This window comes from Pseudophryne corroboree, chromosome 2 (assembly GCF_028390025.1).
Source record: "Pseudophryne corroboree isolate aPseCor3 chromosome 2, aPseCor3.hap2, whole genome shotgun sequence".
Classification (NCBI taxonomy): Eukaryota; Metazoa; Chordata; class Amphibia; order Anura; family Myobatrachidae; genus Pseudophryne; species Pseudophryne corroboree.
Window position 1 is genome coordinate 1,019,055,630 of NC_086445.1, and position 18,816 is coordinate 1,019,074,445.

General features: G+C 48.9%; 1 protein-coding gene across 2 annotated transcripts in view; it reads right to left on the reverse strand.

Annotated features, from left to right (window-relative positions):
• The window catches only part of ACP6 (acid phosphatase 6, lysophosphatidic), a 92,787-nt gene that overhangs the window by 69,236 nt on the left and 4,735 nt on the right, over window positions 1-18,816 (reverse strand). For both annotated transcript variants that reach the window (XM_063956700.1, XM_063956699.1), the window contains exon 3: window positions 8,669-8,797. In XM_063956700.1, coding sequence (XP_063812770.1) covers window positions 8,669-8,797 — 129 coding nt within the window. The remainder of the gene's footprint in view (window positions 1-8,668; window positions 8,798-18,816) is intronic.

Genomic DNA, 18,816 nt, shown 5'->3' on the forward strand with positions numbered 1-18,816 from the left:
CTGAAGATACAATTTGTAAATTGCAGCTAACACTATTTCCCTCTCTAAGGGGGAAGCTGGCAGGGCCGATTTGAGGTATCGGTGAGGGGGCATCTCTTCGAATTCCAGCTTGTATCCCTGAGACACAATCTCTAGTGCCCAGGGATCCACCTGGGAGTGAACCCACTTGTGGCTGAAATTTCGGAGAAGCGCCCCCACCGGGCCTAGCTCCGTCTGTGGAGCCCCAGCGTCATGCGGTGGATTTAGTGGAAGCCGGGGAGGACTTCTGTTCCTGGGAACTAGCTGTGTTGTGCAGCTTCTTTCCTCTGCCCCTGCCAAGAAAGGACGCACCTCGGACTTTCTTGCCTTTTTGTGATCGAAAGGACTGCATTTGGTAATACGGTGCTTTCTTAGGTTGTGAGGGAACATATGGCAAAAAAATGGACTTTCCAGCAGTAGCTGTGGAGACCAGGTCCGGGAGACCCTCCCCAAACAACTCCTCACCCTTGAAAGGTAAAACCTCCATGTACCTTTTTGAGTCGGCATCGCCTGTCCATTGCCGAGTCCACAGGACCCTTCTGGCAGAAATCGACATTGCAATTATTCTAGAGCCCAGAAGGCTAATGTCTCTTTGAGCATCTCTCATATATAGGACAGCGTCTTTTATATGCCCCAGGGTCATTAATATAGTATCCTTGTCCAAGGTATCAAGTTCCTCAGATAAGGTATCCGTCCATGCTGCTTCAGCACTACACACCCAGGCCGACGCAATTGCCGGCCTTAGTAAGGTACCTGAATGTATATAAATGGACTTCAGGGTACCCTCTTGTTTCTATCCGCAGCATCTTTTAGGGTGGCCGTATCCTGTGACGGCAGGGCTACCCTCTTGGATAAGTGTGTGAGAGCTTTGTCCACCCTAGGGGAGGATTCCCAGCGTAACCTGTCCGTTGGCGGGAAAGGATACGCCATAAGCATCCATTTGGAAATCTGCAGTTTTTTTATCTGGAGATTCCCAAGCCTTTTCACATAACTCATTTAGCTCGTGTGAGGGGGGGAAAGGTCACCACCTGCCTTTTTCCCCCATACATATGAACCCTCTTGTCAGGGACTGGGGTTTCCTCTGTGATGTGCAACACATCCTTAATTGCTATAATCATATAACGGATGGCTTTAGCCAATTTAGGCTGTAACTTTGCATCATCGCCATCGACGCTGGAGTCAGAATCAGTGTCGATATCTGTGTCAACAATTTGGGATAGTGGGCGCTTCTGAGACCCTGACGGCCTCTGTGACATAGGATCAGGCATGGGCTGAGACCCCGACTGTCCTAAGGTTTCAGCTTTATCCAACCTTTTATGCAAGGAATTAACATTATCATTTAAAACCTTCCACATATCCATCCAATCAGGTGTCGGCGCCGTCATCGGCGACCCCACATTCATTTGCTCCCGCTCTGTTTCCACATAGCCTTCCTCGTCAAACATGTCGACACAAGCGTACCGACACACCACACACACAAGGGATGCTCTTTTTGAAGACAGTTCCCCCACAAGGCCCTTTGGAGAGACAGAGAGAGAGTATGCCAGCACACACCCCAGCGCTATATGTCCCAGGAATCACACAGTAACTTAGTGTTAACCCAGTAGCTGCTGTATAATAAGAATTTACTTACCGATAATTCTATTTCTCGTAGTCCGTAGTGGATGCTGGGGACTCCGTCAGGGCCATGGGGAATAGCGGCTCCGCAGGAGACAGGGCACAAAAATAAAGCTTTAGGATTAGGTGGTGTGTACTGGCTCCTCCCCCTATGACCCTCCTCCAAGCCTCAGTTAGTATACTGTGCCCGGACGAGCGTACACAATAAGGAAGGATATTGAACCCCGGGTAAGACTCATACCAGCCACACCAATCACACCGTATAACTTGTGATCTGAACCCAGTTAACAGTATGACAAACGTAGGAGCCTCTGAACAGACGGCTCACAACAAATAACAACCCGATTTTTTTGTAACAATAACTATGTACAAGTATTGCAGACAATCCGCACTTGGGATGGGCGCCCAGCATCCACTACGGACTACGAGAAATAGAATTATCGGTAAGTAAATTCTTATTTTCTCTAACGTCCTAAGTGGATGCTGGGGACTCCGTCAGGACCATGGGGATTATACCAAAGCTCCCAAACGGGCGGGAGAGTGCGGATGACTCTGCAGCACCGAATGAGAGAACTCAAGGTCCTCCTCAGCCAGGGTATCAAATTTGTAGAATTTTGCAAACGTGTTTGCCCCTGACCAAGTAGCAGCTCGGCAGAGTTGTAATGCCGAGACTCCCCGGGCAGCCGCCCAGGATGAGCCCACTTTCCTTGTGGAATGGGCCTTGACAGATTTAGGTTGTGGCAAGCCTGCCACAGAATGTGCAAGTTGAATTGTGCTACAAATCCAACGAGCAATCGTCTGCTTAGAAGCAGGAGCACCCATCTTGTTGGGTGCATACAATATGAGCAGTGAGTCAGACTTTGACTCCCGCCGTTCTTGAAATATATATTTTCAATGCCCGGACCACGTCCAACAACTTGGAATCCTGCAACTCGTTAGTAGCCGCAGGCACCACAATAGGCTGGTTCAGGTGAAACGCTGACACCACCTTAGGCAGAAAATGAGAACGCGTCCGCAGTTCTGCCCTGTCCGTATGGAAAATCAGATATGGGCTCTTATATGATAAAGCCGCCAATTCTGATACTCTCCTGGCTGAAGCCAGGGCCAGTAGCATGGTTACTTTCCATGTAAGATACTTCAGCTCCACCGATTTGAGCGGCTCAAACCAATGGGATTTGAGAAAATCCAAGACTACATTAAGATCCCACGGTGCCACTGGGGGCACAACCGGGGGCTGTATATGTAGTACTCCTTTTACAAAAGTCTGGACTTCAGGAACTGAAGCCAATTCTTTCTGGAAGAAAATCGACAGGGCCGAAATTTGAACCTTAATGGATCCCAATTTGAGGCCCATAGACAATCCTGTTTGCAGGAAATGTAGGAATCGACCCAGTTGAAATTCCTCCGTGGGGGCCTTCCTGGCCTCACACCACGCAACATATTTTCTCCAAATGCGGTGATAATGTTGTGCAGTCACCTCCTTCCTGGCTTTTACCAGTGTAGGAATGACCTCTTCCGGAATGCCTTTTTCCTTTAGAATTCGGCGTTCAACCGCCATGCCGTCAAACGCAGCCGCGGTAAGTCTTGGAATAGACACGGTCCCTGCTGAAGCAGGTCCCGTCTTAGAGGTAGAGGCCACGGATCCTCCGTGAGAATCTCTTGAAGTTCCGGGTACCAAGTTCTTCTTGGCCAATCCGGAGCCACTAGTATCGTTCTTACTCCCTTTTGCTGTATAATTCTCAGTACTTTTGGTATGAGAGGCAGAGGAGGGAACACATACACTGACTGGAACACCCACGGTGTTACCAGAGCGTCCACAGCTATTGCCTGAGGATCTCTTGACCTGGCGCAATACCTGTCCAGTTTTTTGTTGAGGCGGGACGCCATCATATCCACCATTGGTTTTTCCCAACGGTTCACAATCATGTGGAAGACTTCTGGATGAAGTCCCCACTCTCCCGGGTGTAGATCGTGTCTGCTGAGGAAGTCTGCTTCCCAGTTGTCCACTCCCGGAATGAATACTGCTGACAGTGCTATCACATGATCTTCTGCCCAGCGAAGAATCCTTGCAGCTTCTGCCATTGCTGTCCTGCTTCTTGTGCCGCCCTGTCTGTTTACGTGGGCGACTGCCGTGATGTTGTCCGACTGGATCAACACCGGCTGACCCTGAAGCAGGGGTTTTGCCAGACTTAGAGCATTGTAAATCGCTCTTAGCTCCAGTATATTTATGTAAAGAGACATCTCCAGGCTTGACCATACTCCCTGGAAGTTTCTTCCTTGTGTGACCGCTCCCCAGCCTCTCAGACTGGCATCCGTGGTCACCAGGACCCAGTCCTGTATGCCGAATCTGCGGCCCTCTAACAGATGAGCACTCTGCAACCACCACAGAAGAGACACCCTTGTCCGTGGCGATAAGGTTATCCGCTGATGCATCTGCAGATGCGATCCGGACCATTTGTCCAGCAGATCCCACTGAAAAGTTCGTGCGTGGAATCTGCCGAATGGAATCGCTTCGTAAGAAGCCACCATCTTTCCCAGGACTCTTGTGCATTGATGCACAGACACTGTCCCTGGTTTTAGGAGGTTCCTGACAAGTTCGGATAACTCCCTGGCTTTCTCCTCCGGAAGAAACACCTTTTTCTGAACCGTGTCCAGAATCATTCCCAGGAACAGCAGACGTGTTGTCGGGGTCAACTGAGATTTTGGAAAATTCAGAATCCACCCGTGTTGTTGCAGCACTACTTGGGTTAGTGCTACTCCGTCCTCCAGCTGTTCTCTGGACCTTGCCCTTATCAGGAGATCGTCCAAGTAAGGGATAATTAATACGCCTCTTCTTCGCAGAAGAATCATCATTTCGGCTATTACCTTGGTAAAGACCCGAGGTGCCGTGGACAATCCAAACGGCAGCGTCTGAAACTGATAATGACAGTTTTGCACCACGAACCTGAGGTACCCTTGATGTGAAGGGCAAATTGGGACATGCAGGTAAGCATCCTTTATGTCCAGGGACACCATAAAGTCCCCTTCTTCCAGATTCGCTATCACTGCTCTGAGTGACTCCATCTTGAACTTGAATTTTTGTATGTACAGGTTCAAAGATTTCAGATTTAGAATAGGTCTTACCGAGCCGTCCGGCTTCGGTACCACAAATAGCGTGGAGTAATACCCCTTTCCCTGTTGTAGGAGGGGTACCTTGACTATCACCTGCTGAGAAAACAGCTTGTGAATGGCTTCCAATACCGTCGCCCTGTCTGAGGGAGACGTTGGCAAAGCAGACTTTAGGAACCGGCGAGGGGGAGACTTCTCGAATTCCAACCTGTAACCCTGAGATACTACCTGCAGAATCCAGGGGTCCACCTGTGAGCAAGCCCACTGTGCGCTGAAATTCTTGAGTCGACCCCCCACCGTTCCTGAGTCCGCTTGTAAGGCCCCAGCGTCATGCTGAGGGCTTTGCAGAACCCTGGGAGGGCTTCTGTTCCTGGGCAGGGGCTGCTTGCTGCCCTCTCTTACCCCTTCCTCTGCCCAGAGGCAGATATGACTGTCCTTTTGTTCGCTTGTTCTTATAGGAACGAAAGGACTGCGGCTGAAAAGACGGTGTCTTTTTCTGTTGGGAGGGGGTCTGAGGTAAAAAAGTGGATTTTCCGGCAGTTGCCGTGGCCACCAGATCCGATAGACCGACGCCAAATAATTCCTCCCCTTTATACGGCAATACTTCCATATGTCGTTTGGAATCCGCATCACCTGACCACTGTCGCGTCCATAAACTCCTTCTGGCAGATATGGACATCGCATTTACTCTCGCTGCCAGAGTGCAAATATCTCTCTGCGCATCTCGCATATAAAGGAAAGCATCCTTTAATTGCTCTATAGTCAATAAAATACTGTCCCTATCCAGGGTATCAATATTTTCAGTCAGGGAATCCAACCAGACGACCCCAGCACTGCACATCCAGGCTGAGGCGATGGCCGGTCGCAGTATAACACCAGTATGTGTGTATATACTTTTTAGGGTAGTTTCCAGTCTCCTATCCGCTGGATCCTTGAGGGCGGCCGTATCAGGAGACGGTAACGCCACTTGTTTTGATAAGCGTGTGAGCGCCTTATCCACCCTAGGGGGTGTTTCCCAGCGCGCCCTAACCTCTGGCGGGAAAGGGTATAATGCTAATAACTTTTTTGAAATTAGCATTTTTCTATCTGGGTTAACCCACGCTTCATCACATACATCATTTAATTCCTCTGATTCAGGAAAAACTACAGGTAGTTTTTTCACCCCCCACATAATACCCCTTTTTGTGGTACTTGCAGTATCAGAGATATGCAAAGCCTCCTTCATTGCCGTGATCATATAACGTGTGGCCCTACTTGAAAATACGTTTGTTTCATCACCGTCGACACTAGATTCAGTGTCTGTGTCTGGGTCTGTGTCGACCGACTGAGGTAAAGGGCGCTTTACAGCCCCTGACGGTGTCTGAGACGCCTGGGCAGGTACTAACTGGTTTGCCGGCCGTCTCATGTCGTCAACTGATTTTTGTAATGTGCTGACATTATCACGTAATTCCATAAACAAAGCCATCCATTCCGGTGTCGACTCCCTGGGGGGTGACATCACCATTATCGGCAATTGCTCTGCCTCCACGCCAACATCGTCCTCATACATGTCGACACACACGTACCGACACACAGCAGACACACAGGGAATGCTCTTATCGAAGACAGGACCCCACTAGCCCTTTGGGGAGACAGAGGGAGAGTTTGCCAGCACACACCCAAGCGCTATAATATATATGGGAACAACCTTATATAAGTGTTGTTCCTTATAGCAGCTTAAATATATCCAATATATCGCCAAAAAATGCCCCCCCTCTCTGTTTTACCCTGTTTCTGTAGTGCAGTGCAGGGGAGAGTCCTGGGAGCCTTCCTCACAGCGGAGCTGAGCAGGAAAATGGCGCTGTGTGCTGAGGAGAATAAGCCCCGCCCCCTATTTCGGCGGGCTTTCCTCCCGTAGATTTAGATAACTGGCATGGGTTAAATACATACATATAGCCTTAATGGCTATATGTGATGTATTCTTTTGCCTTAAGGTATTAAAATATTGCTGCCCAGGGCACCCCCAGCAGCGCCCTGCACCCTCCGTGACCGCTTGGTGTGAAGTGTGTGACAACAATGGCGCACAGCTGCAGTGCTGTGCGCTACCTTCATGAAGACTGAAGAGCCTTCTGCCGCCTGTTTCCGGACCTTCAATCTTCAGCATCTGTAAGGGGGGTCGGCGGCGCGGCTCCGGGACGAACCCCAGGGTGAGACCTGTGTTCCGACTCCCTCTGGAGCTAATGGTGTCCAGTAGCCTAAGAATCCAATCCATCCTGCACGCAGGTGAGTTGAAATTCTCTCCCCTAAGTCCCTCGATGCAGTGAGCCTGTTGCCAGCAGGACTCACTGAAAATAAAAAACCTAAAAAAACTTTTTCTAAGCAGCTCTTTAAGAGAGCCACCTAGATTGCACCCTGCTCGGACGGGCACAAAAACCTAACTGAGGCTTGGAGGAGGGTCATAGGGGGAGGAGCCAGTACACACCACCTAATCCTAAAGCTTTATTTTTGTGCCCTGTCTCCTGCGGAGCCGCTATTCCCCATGGTCCTGACGGAGTCCCCAGCATCCACTTAGGACGTTAGAGAAATACTGTTTTTGCGCCTAATTTATGTGCCCCCCCTCTCTTTTTACCCTCTTCTACCGTGAATCTGCAGGGGAGAGCCTGGGGAGCTTCCTCTCAGCGGAGCTGTGGAGAGAAAATGGCGCTTGTGAGTGCTGAGGAAGAAGCCCCGCCCCCTCAGCGGCGGGCTTCTGTCCCACGTTTCTGTGTAAAATTATGGCGGGGGCTCATGCATATATACAGTGCCCAACTGTATATATGCCCAACTTTTGCCAAGAGGTCCTAATTGCTGCCCAGGGCGCCCCCCCCTGCGCCCTGCACCCTACAGTGACCGGAGTATGTGGGTTTAATGTGGGAGCAATGGCGCACAGCTGCAGTGCTGTGCGCTACCTCAGTATGAAGACTGGAGTCTTCTGCCGCCGATTTTGAAGTCTTCTTGCTTCTGTCACCGGCTTCTGTCTTCCGGCTCTGCGAGGGGGACGGCGGCGCGGCTCCGGGATCGGACGACAAAGGGTGAGATCCTGTGTACGATCCCTCTGGAGCTAATGGTGTCCAGTAGCCTAAGAAGCAGGACCTATCTTCAGTGAGTAGGGCTGCTTCTCTCCCCTCAGTCCCACGTAGCAGAGAGTCTGTTGCCAGCAGATCTCTCTGAAAATAAAAAAACCTAACAAAATACTTTCTTATAGTAAGCTCAGGAGAGCTCACTAAGTTGCACCCAGCTCTGTCCGGGCACATATTCTAACTGAGGTCTGGAGGAGGGACATAGAGGGAGGAGCCAGTGAACACCAGTATCCAAATTCTTTCTTAAAGTGCCCTGTCTCCTGCGGAGCCCGTCTATTCCCCATGGTCCTTACGGAGTCCCCAGCATCCACTAGGACGTTAGAGAAATCTTCGTTAGGCCGTGAGTAAAATACCAAACTTTTGTGCTAATTTACTTGGCGCAGGCGCACTGCGTACATTGCGCATGCGCAGTTTGCGACTAATCGCTCCGTAGCGAAAAAAAACTAACGAGCAAACAACTCGGAATGACCCCCAATATATTTTATTTTTTTAGTTCGTCAACGTAAATCTTACATTTTGTTATATGCATGTATAGGGCTTTCATTGGTCGCTCACTGAAATAAGAGTCTGTGGTATATTGAAAAAGAGTTTTACTTTTTGAAGTTGAAGTATACTGTAGTAATACCCAGAGGTGTAGTTTTATTCTAGATATAAAGCAGTGATAGGACTGTAAATGCAAACTGAATTACATTTATTTTGTTCTTTTTATTAAAAAAAAAAAAAAAAAAAAAGAATAAAATAATCATATCACCACCTACACCCCATTGTCTTCCCTGTGGAGCCCTATGGACCCTGTAGAAGAAAAATAAATAAATGGAAGAATGTACCTTGAGTGTGTGAGACCTGTATCGCTCTTCGAACGGTGAGTGGGGTTTCGGACCTCCCACCAGATCTGTGACGGTGTAATCGAACTGCGTGTGGTCAGGCGCATCCAGCAGTGACGCAGACCACTCCACCTGTAACACGAAGGACAATGAACGTTCCACAACAACTTCCAGCTGCAGCAGTGCTCTCAGAACACTAGAATGGCTTAGTCACGGGTCTTATTTCGTTTCGGTATCAAAGCCATTGGACCTGGTTGTTATCCCACAGGTCTCGTCTCGTAATGCATCTCAAAGGACTTTTAAAAAACAAAAAAACTATTTTTTTATTAAATGCTTATTGTTCGTTGCCAGCAAAGTAGTTACAAATAAAAACAAATGCTTAAAGCATTTTCTTTGTTATATTGACATCAAGAGACAATGACACCGTGCTGTGAGCGGTAAAATGTTTCGTATACAACCTTCTAGCAAACGCTTCAAGAAACATGGTGACTGCTTTGTAAATTGCTCCCAAGTGTTTTCTACGAATCTCTACACGCAGGATAACATCCGTCTGTGAGCAAGGCCAAATGGTGGTTCTAGATTCAGTCCGTCACAAGTTTTGGTGAATGCACACCCTCCTGCAGCTTTCACTATACGAGGAATGTGCAATAAGTTTCCGAAAGCACAAAATGTATTATACTTACAAACAAAGTGACCATCCAGTTTTCAAGTATTCGCCAGAGCCATGTGCACTGCAGGGGGGGGGAGGAGGGGGCAGATGTAACATGTGCAGAGAGTTAGATTTGGGTGGGTTATATTGTTTCTGTGCCGGTTAAATACTGGCTGCTTTATTTTTACACTGCAATTTAGAATTCAGTTTGAACACACCCCACCCAAATCTAACTCTCTCTGCACATGTTACATCTGCCCCACCTACAGTGCACATGGTTTTGCCCAACTGCTAACAAATTTGCTGCTACGATCAGGTCTGAATTACCCCCTGTGCACAGTTGCATGCAACCACTTGGTGAAGCGGCTGGACCAGTCCGAAGCAGGTGTGTCTTCTGCGTGCTGGATGGAGGACTCCACTGCAGCTTCCGGTGACTCAAAACCAATCCCCCAATTCCACGCATCCTGCGCTTTATTTGCAGGAACACAAAGAAGTCACAGGGGGCCAGGTCTGACTGTACGGTGGATGACCAAGCTCCTGGATACGTTCATAGGCCAGAAAATCCGCCAATTTCCTGGACTAGTGGGCAGGTGCACTGTCGTTATGGAGAAGGGCACAACGAGCTCAAATTCTTGGACAGTGCTGGAAATGGCTTCCAGCACATGAGCAGGCATTGGTTGGCGTAGCAGTCCCCAGTGACAGGCTGCTGCTGCATGAGTGGTACATGACCAGTCTTTGCCATAAAAACAGCCACCATCTGCTTGGCTCACGTAGGAACTCCTGTGGCGGCGCACCTCCAACTGGAGACCACTGGACTGACTGTGGTCTTGGGGTCAAAACTGTAGATCCAGGATTCATCGCCACTGATGACCTCCCATACAGAGTTTGAGCGATCGGCATCAAACCTGGCCAGCATGTTGCGGCACCAAGTCACCCGAGCAATCTCCTGCTCTCGTGCCAGCTCGTGGGGCACGCAGCGTGCAGTAACCTTGCTCAAATCAAGCGGATCGATCCCAACAAGATGCCTATCTCCTCTAACTGGGCCATGGTCACCACCTCAACTATAGGCCCACAAGGCAGCAATGCTGACCACAGTGATGGCGGACACAGGTCGGCCGCAGCGCTCGTCGTCTTCCAGGGACAGCTTCCTGCAAACCACTCAACACAGTGGTTTGGGACGGTGCATCCTCCCCAAAAGCAGCTTGTGTTCGGTCATAACACTCCTGCAGTCGCAGACCACTCTTGCAGTCGCCAAAGGTCATGGTTCTCCAGTGGCCTCTGTTGAGATCTATAACGAGTTTGGTTAAGGAAGTGAACATGCTGACGTCTTCGCTGTGCAGTGCTACTTATGTACAGTACTGTGCCCTGATATTTCACAAGAACTTTAGTCAGATTGTATCTACTCTTCCTATGCAATGCACATCCAGAAACGTATTGCACACCCCTCGTATACGCCGATATATCTTTCTGTTCACTTGTTCCTCATCAGTCATGCTTTAACATCATCAGTCAAATAGGATTTTAATTACCTACTGGTATATCCTTTTCTCGTAGAGGATACTGGGGATCCATTTAGTACCATGGGGTATAGACGGGTCTACTAGGAGCCATGGGCACTTTAAGAATTTGATAGTGTGGGCTGGCTCAGACTCAGTCTAGGAAACTGTGCCCAAGGAGACAGACATACTTTGAGAGAAGGATAGATAAGGATAGTGGTGAGATTACGATCCAGTACACACAATAAGAGGAAAACAAAGCTAACCAAACTTGAAACAAGAACAGCAACGGCTGAGCCAACATGACTTAACCAAGTAACAGTGCAGGAAGAACGAAGCACCGGGCGGGCGCCCAGCTTCCTCTATGGACTACAAGAAAAGGATAGGTAATTAAAATCCTATTTTCTCTTACGTCCTAGAGGATACTGGGGTTCCATTTAGTACCATGAGGAAGTACCAAAGCTCCCAAACCAGGTGGGAGAGTGCTGAGGGTCCAGCAGAACTGATTGACCAAACTGAAGGTCCTCAGAGGCCAAGGTATCGAACTTATAGAACTTTGAAAACATGTTCGAATGCGACTAAGTAACTGCTCGGCAGAGCTGTAAGGCCAAGACACCGCAGGCAGCCGCCCAAGAAGAACCCACTGACCTAGTCGAGTGGGCCTGTACAGATTTAGGAACCGGCAATCCTGCCGTGGAATAAGCATGCTGGATAGTGAGACTGATCCAACGTGCAATTGACTGTTTTGAAGCAGGACACCCAATCTTATTGGGATCGTAAAGAACAAACAGCGAGCCCAATTTCCTGTGACGAGCTGTTCTCTTCACATACACCTTCAAAGCCCTCACAACATCCAAAGACTTCGAAGTAACAGAGGTGTCGGTCACAACCGAAACCACAATTGGTTGCTTGATGTGAAACAGCACCTTAGTAAGAAATTGCTGACGAGTCCTGAGTTCAGCTCTATCCTCATGGAAGATTATATAGGGGCACTTGTAAGACAATGCCCCCAGCTCCGACACACATCCTGCAGAAGCCAAGGCCAACAGTGTGACAGTTTTCCACGTAAGATATTTTACGTTCACCTCCTGTAACGGTTCAACCGAGTCCGATTGGAGGAACTGCAGCACCAAATTGAGATCCCAAGGTGCCGTGGGAGGCACAAAGGGAGGCTGGATGTGCAGAACCCCTTTCAAGAACGTCTGGACCTCAGGAAGAGACGCCAATTGTTTCTGACAGAAAATGGACAAGGCCGAAATCTTTTAGAGAGCCCAGACGTAGGCCCACATCCACACCTGACTGCAGAAAATGCAGGAAAAGTCCCAGATGAAATTCCAGAGCAGAATATTTTCTGTTCTCAAACCAGAGAAGTATTTCTTCCAAATACGGAGGTAATGTTTGGATCATAGTCGGGATAACCTTGTCAGGAATCCCTCTCCTGGCTAGAATCAGCAGTTCAACTTCCATGCCGTCAAACGTAGCCGTGTTAAGTCTGGATAGACGAATGGCCCCTCTTGCAGGAGATCCTCGCGAAGAGGTAGAGGCCACGGATCTTCCAGGAGCATCCCCAGAAGGTCCGAGTACCAGGCCCTTCTTGGCCAGTCCGGAGCAATGAGAATTGCTTGAACTTTTCCCTTTTTATTCTTTTGAGAATTCTTGGGATCAGCGGAAGTGGAGAGAACACGTACACCATCTGATAGACCCATGGAGTTGTCAGAGCGTCCACTGCCATTGCCTGTGGGTCTCTCGAGCTGGAACAATACCGCTTGAGCTTCTTGTTGAGACGAGGGGCCATCATGTCAATTTGTAGACATCCCCATCAACTTGTCAAGCACCTGAGCACCTCCGGGTGCAGGCCCCACTTCCCAGGGTGCAGGTTGTGTCTGCTGAGGAAGTCTGCTTCCCAGTTGTCTACTCCCGGAATGAAGACCGACGACAATGCCACAGCGTGTTTTTCTGCCAAGAGGAGAATTCTTGATACCTCCGACATTGCTGCTCTGCTTTTCGTTCCTACCTGTAGGTTTATGTACGTTACTGCCGTCACATTGTCCGACTGAAACTGAATGGCCCGATCTTGAAGAAGATATGAGGCCAGCAGAAGGGCGTCGTATACAGCACTGAGTTCCAGAATGTTGATTGGAAGGATGACTTCCTGACTTGACCATCTTCCTTGAAACTGCACCCCATGGGTGACCGCTCCCCATCCTCTGAGGCTTGTGTCTGTGGTTACTAGAATCCAATTCTGAATCCAGAACTTTCAGCCCTCGATTAGGTGAGAAGTCTGTAGCCACCACAGAAGTGAGATCCTGGCCTGTGGCGACAGACGGATCCTCTGGTGCATGTGAAGATGCGATCTGGACCATTTATTCAACAGATCCAGCTAGAAGGGCCTCGCAGGAAACCTTCCATACTGAAGCGCCTCGTGAGAGGCCACCATTTTCCCCAGAAGGCGAATGCAAAGATGCACAGATATCCGGGTTGGCTTCAGGACATCCCGAACCATCGACTGAATTACCAATGTCTTTTCCAACAGAAGAAAAACTTTCTGCGACTCCATGTCCAGTATCATTTCCAGAAATGGGAGCCTCAGAGTTGGCTCTAAACGAGATTTCGGGAGATTTAGAATCCACCCACGATCCAGGAGTAGTTTGGTTGTGAGACCAATGCTGCTCAAAAACCTTTCCCTGGACGGTGCCTTTATCAGAAGATCGTCCAGATACGGAATTATGTTCACTTCCTGCTTGCGAAGGAGAAACATAATCTCTGCCATCACCTTGGTGAACACCCTTGCGAAGGAGAAACATAATCTCTGCCCTCACCTTGGTGAACACCCTTGGTGCCGTGGAGATTCCAAATGTCAGGCCCTGGAACGGATAGTGACAGTCCTGTAGTGCAAAGCGTAGATAAGCCTGGTGAGGGGGCCAGATAGGAATGTGAAGGTACGCATCCTTGATATCCAGAGACACTAGGAATTCCCCCTCCTCCAGACCTGAGATCACCGCTCTCATAGACTCCATCTTGAATTTGAACACTCTTAAGTACGGGTTCAATGATTTTAGAATCAAAATCGGTCTCACCGAACCGTACGGTTTCGGTACTACAAAACAACCTTTGTTTTGCAGATGAGGTGGAACTGGAACAACGTACCAGTTCTTGAATGACATCCTGTAAGGTTATACTTGTCTCTTGAGAAGCTGGTAAGCCCGATATGAAGAATCTGTGAGGTGGGAGTTCCTGAAACTCCAGTCTGTAGCCCTGGGAAATAAGATCTAAGACCCAGGGGCCCTGGGAAATAAGATCTAAGACCCAGGGATCCTGGCACGATGTTGTCCAGATGTGACTGAAATTTTTTAGTAGGGCCGGTACCAGGACGCCGGCTCAGTACTGACCACTCTTCCTTCTTCTGGCTCTGTTAGGGGTGGCGGCGTGCTGCGGGAATGTACGCTCGCCGTGGTGGGGCTTGCGAATAGTTCCCTCAGGAGCTCCGTGTCCTGTCAGCGGGGAATGGGACCATTAACCCTTCAAGAGGTTGGGCCGTTCCCGCCCTAAGTCCCATGAAGCAGGCAGGCTGGTGCCATCCAGACCTGCCTGAAAATAACCAACAAAAAAATAAATGCAGAAAACTCTTCAGGAGCTTCCATAAGCGTGACCGGCTCCTCCAGGCACATTTCTGAAACGGAGTCTGGTGGGAGGGGCATAGAGGGAGGAGCCAGCCCACACTCTCAAACTCTTAAAGTGCCTATGGCTCCTAGTGAACCCGTCTATACCCTATGGTACTAAATGGAACCCCAGTATTCTCTAGGACGTAAGAGAAAAGAGGTTTCATTTTTTTTACCTAAGAGATGCAATGTGACCTGCATGGTGATAGAAATACGTGGCGTTAAATAATATGTCCTGAGACTGACATGCGCGGTGGAAGCCCGGCACCTCTTGCCCTCCAGCAGCTCTCACTACAGCGTTTTATCTTCCTTGGTTCACAATGCGATTTTCATTTTAGTATTATAATTGTTTAATGATTTACGTAACAGTGATTACAATTGAACTTTGCACGTTATTTCATTAGGACGGTTGCTATGTTGAGTGCAGTACACCTGTTTAGCAGGCAGATAGCGCTGTCGTACCTGTGATCTACAGAAGGCTCTAATTCTTATTTAAAAGAAAATTACACCCCAATTTAACAAACCCAGTCTGGTCAATATACAGCCTGTGTGAAGCGCCCTTGTTGGCATAAAAAAAGAAGAGTCTGGTACACATTGCAGGGACTTTTCTGCGGGTACGGACAGAAGTTCGGGGGGATGTGTGCCAGATATTGTGGTGGGCTACGTCATCTTTTAGGACTGGGATTAAGCAAGGACATTCCACCATGCACTCATTTTATTCTAATAATAAATAATAAAGCAGAATTTGTGTCCAAATGTCCTTTATATTTTCTCCCAGGTGTACTGGGACATGATTATTAAATGAACGCTATAATGTAATATAACATATATTACTTGGAGAATGTATACTACCACAAACCCCGCACGGCCGCCGAACTCGGACTTCAGTACATCCCGGCCATTTTTCGGGAAGTTCTCCCCAACACTGCCACACTTGTAGGCTGCTTTGTGGTCACCTTTCTGTCCAGTTCCTCCCAAACCAGCACAATGGGGTGTAAGTCTAAAGACACTGGATAAACCAGCGAGTATGGCATGGTGCGGCAAAATGCTGTGGTAGCCTTTTTGGTTCAGGTTGCCAGTCACTCTGTGCAAGTCTCCGACTTGGGATCCAGCAAAAGAGCCCCAGATAATCACGCTTCCGCCTCCATTTCTAACAGTTGCTGTCACACGGTTTATTCACCCGGTTGCGGCTTATATAAGCTGCCACTTCCCTGCGTGTCTAAGACCAACATTTAAAATAAGAATTTACTCACCGGTAATTCTATTTCTCGTAGTCCGTAGTGGATGCTGGGAACTCCGTAAGAACCATGGGGAATAGCGGGCTCCGAAGGAGGCTGGGCACTCTAGAAAGATTTCAGACTACCTGGTGTGCACTGGCTCCTCCCACTATGACCCTCCTCCAAGCCTCAGTGACCCTCCTCCAAGCCTCAGTTAGGATACTGTGCCCGGACGAGCGTACACAATAAGGAAGGATTTTGAATCCCGGGTAAGACTCATACCAGCCACACCAATCACACCGTACAACTCGTGATATGAAACCCAGTTAACAGTATGACACAACTGAGCCTCTCAACAGATGGCTCAACAATAACCCGATTTAGTTAACAATAACTATGTACAAGTATTGCAGATAAACCGCACTTGGGATGGGCGCCCAGCATCCACTACGGACTACGAGAAATAGAATTACCGGTGAGTAAATTCTTATTTTCTCTGACGTCCTAGTGGATGCTGGGAACTCCGTAAGAACCATGGGGATTATACCAAAGCTCCCAAACGGGCGGGAGAGTGCGGATGACTCTGCAACACCGAATGAGAGAACTCCAGGTCCTCCTCAGCCAGGGTATCAAATTTATAGAATTTTGCAAACGTGTTTGCCCCTGACCAAGTAGCAGCTCGGCAAAGTTGTAAAGCCGAGACCCCTCGGGCAGCCACCCAAGATGAGCCCACCTTCCTTGTGGAATGGGCATTGACAGATTTTGGCTGTGGCAGGCCTGCCACAGAATGTGCAAGTTGAATTGTACTACAAATCCAACGAGCAATAGTCTGCTTAGAAGCAGGAGCACCCAGCTTGTTGGGTGCATATAGGATAAACAGCGAGTCAGATTTTCTGACTCCAGCCGTCCTGGAAACATATATTTTCAGGGCCCTGACCACGTCTAACAACTTGGAGTCCTCCAAGTCCCTAGTGGCCGCAGGCACCACAATAGGCTAGTTCAAATGAAACGCTGACACCACCTTAGGGAGAAACTGGGGACGAGTCCTCAATTCTGCCCTATCCATATGGAAAATCAGATAAGGGCTTTTATAAGACAAAGCCGCCAATTCTGATACTCGCCTGGCAGAAGCCAAGGCCAATAACATGACCACCTTCCACGTGAGATATTTCAGATCCACGGTTTTTAGTGGTTCAAACCAATGTGATTTTAAGAAACTCAACACCACGTTGAGATCCCAAGGTGCCACAGGAGGCACATATGGGGGCTGAATATGCAGCACTCCCTTTACAAATGTCTGAACTTCAGGTACTGAAGCTAGTTCTTTCTGAAAGAAAATCGATAGAGCCGAGATCTGTACCTTAATGGAACCCAGTTTTAGGCCCATATTCACTCCTGCTTGCAGGAAATGCAGAAATCGACCTAGTTGAAATTCCTCAGTTGGGGCCTTTTCGGCCTCACACCATGCAACATATTTCCGCCATATGCGGTGATAATGATTTGCTGTAACCTCTTTCCTGGCTTTAATAAGCGTAGGAATGACTTCCTCCGGAATGCCCTTTTCTTTCAGGATCCGGCGTTCAACCGCCATGCCGTCAAACGCAGCCGCAGTAAGTCTTGGAACAGACAGGGCCCCTGCTGTAGCAGGTCTTGTCTTAGCGGCAGAGGCCACGGGTCCTCTGAGATCATCTCTTGAAGTTCCGGGTACCATGTTCTTCTTGGCCAATCTGGAACCACGAGAATTGTGTTTACTCCTCGCTTTCTTATTATTCTCAATACCTTTGGTATGAGAGGCAGCGGAGGGAACACATAAACTGACTGGTACACCCACGGTGTCACCAGAGCGTCCACAGCTATCGCTTGAGGGTCTCTTGACCTGGCGCAATACCTCTCTAGTTTTTTGTTTAGGCGGGACGCCATCATGTCCACCTGTGGACGACCCCACTAATGTACAATCATTTGGAAGACTTCTGGATGAAGTCCCCACTCTCCCGGGTGGAGGTCGTGTCTGCTGAGGAAGTCTGCTTCCCAGTTGTCCACTCCCGGAATGAACACTGCTGACAGTGCTAGTACATGATTTTCCGCCCATCGGAGAATTTGTGTGGCTTCTGTCATTGCCATCCTGCTTCTTGTGCCGCCCTGTCGATTCACATGGGCGACTGCCGTGATGTTGTCTGACTGGATCAGCACCGGCTGGAGTAGGAGCAGGGATTTTGCTTGACTTAGGGCATTGTAGATGGCCCTTAGTTCCAGAATATTTATGTGAAGGGAAGTCTCCTGACTTGTCCATAGTCCTTGGAAGTTTCTTCCCTTTGTGACTGCCCCCCAGCCTCGCAGGCTGGCATCCGTGGTCACCAGGACCCAGTCCTGAATGCCGAATCTGCGACCCTCCAGAAGATGAGCACTCTGCAGCCACCACAGAAGAGACACCCTGGTTCTTGCAGACAGGGTTATCAAGCGATGCATCTGAAGATGCGATCCGGACCACTTGTCCAACAGGTCCCACTGAAAGATTCTGGCATGGAACCTGCCGAATGGAATTGCTTCGTAAGAAGCTACCATCTTTCCCAAGACCCGCGTGCAGTGATGCACCGATACCTGTTTTGGTTTCAGGAGGTCTCTGACTAGAGAAGACAACTCCCTGGCTTTCTCCTCCGGGAGAAACACTTTTTTCTGGACTGTGTCCAGAATCATCCCCAGGAACAGTAGACGTGTCGTCGGGACCAGCTGTGACTTTGGGATATTCAGAATCCAGCCGTGCTGGTTCAGCACTTCCTGAGATAGTGCTACTCCCACCAACAACTGTTCTTTGGACCGTGCCTTTATTAGGAGATCGTCCAAGTACGGGATAATTAAAACTCCCTTTCTTCGAAGGAGTATCATCACTTCCGCCATAACCTTGGTAAATACCCTTGGTGCCGTGGAGAGTCCAAACGGCAGCGTCTGGAATTGGTAATGGCAATCCTGTACCACAAATCTGAGGTACTCCTGGTGAGGATAGCAAATGGGGACATGCAGGTAAGCATCCTTGATGTCCAGGGAAACCATGTAATCCCCCTCGTCCAGGCTTGCAATAACCGCCCTGAGCGATTCCATCTTGAACTTGAATTTTTTTATGTACATGTTCAAG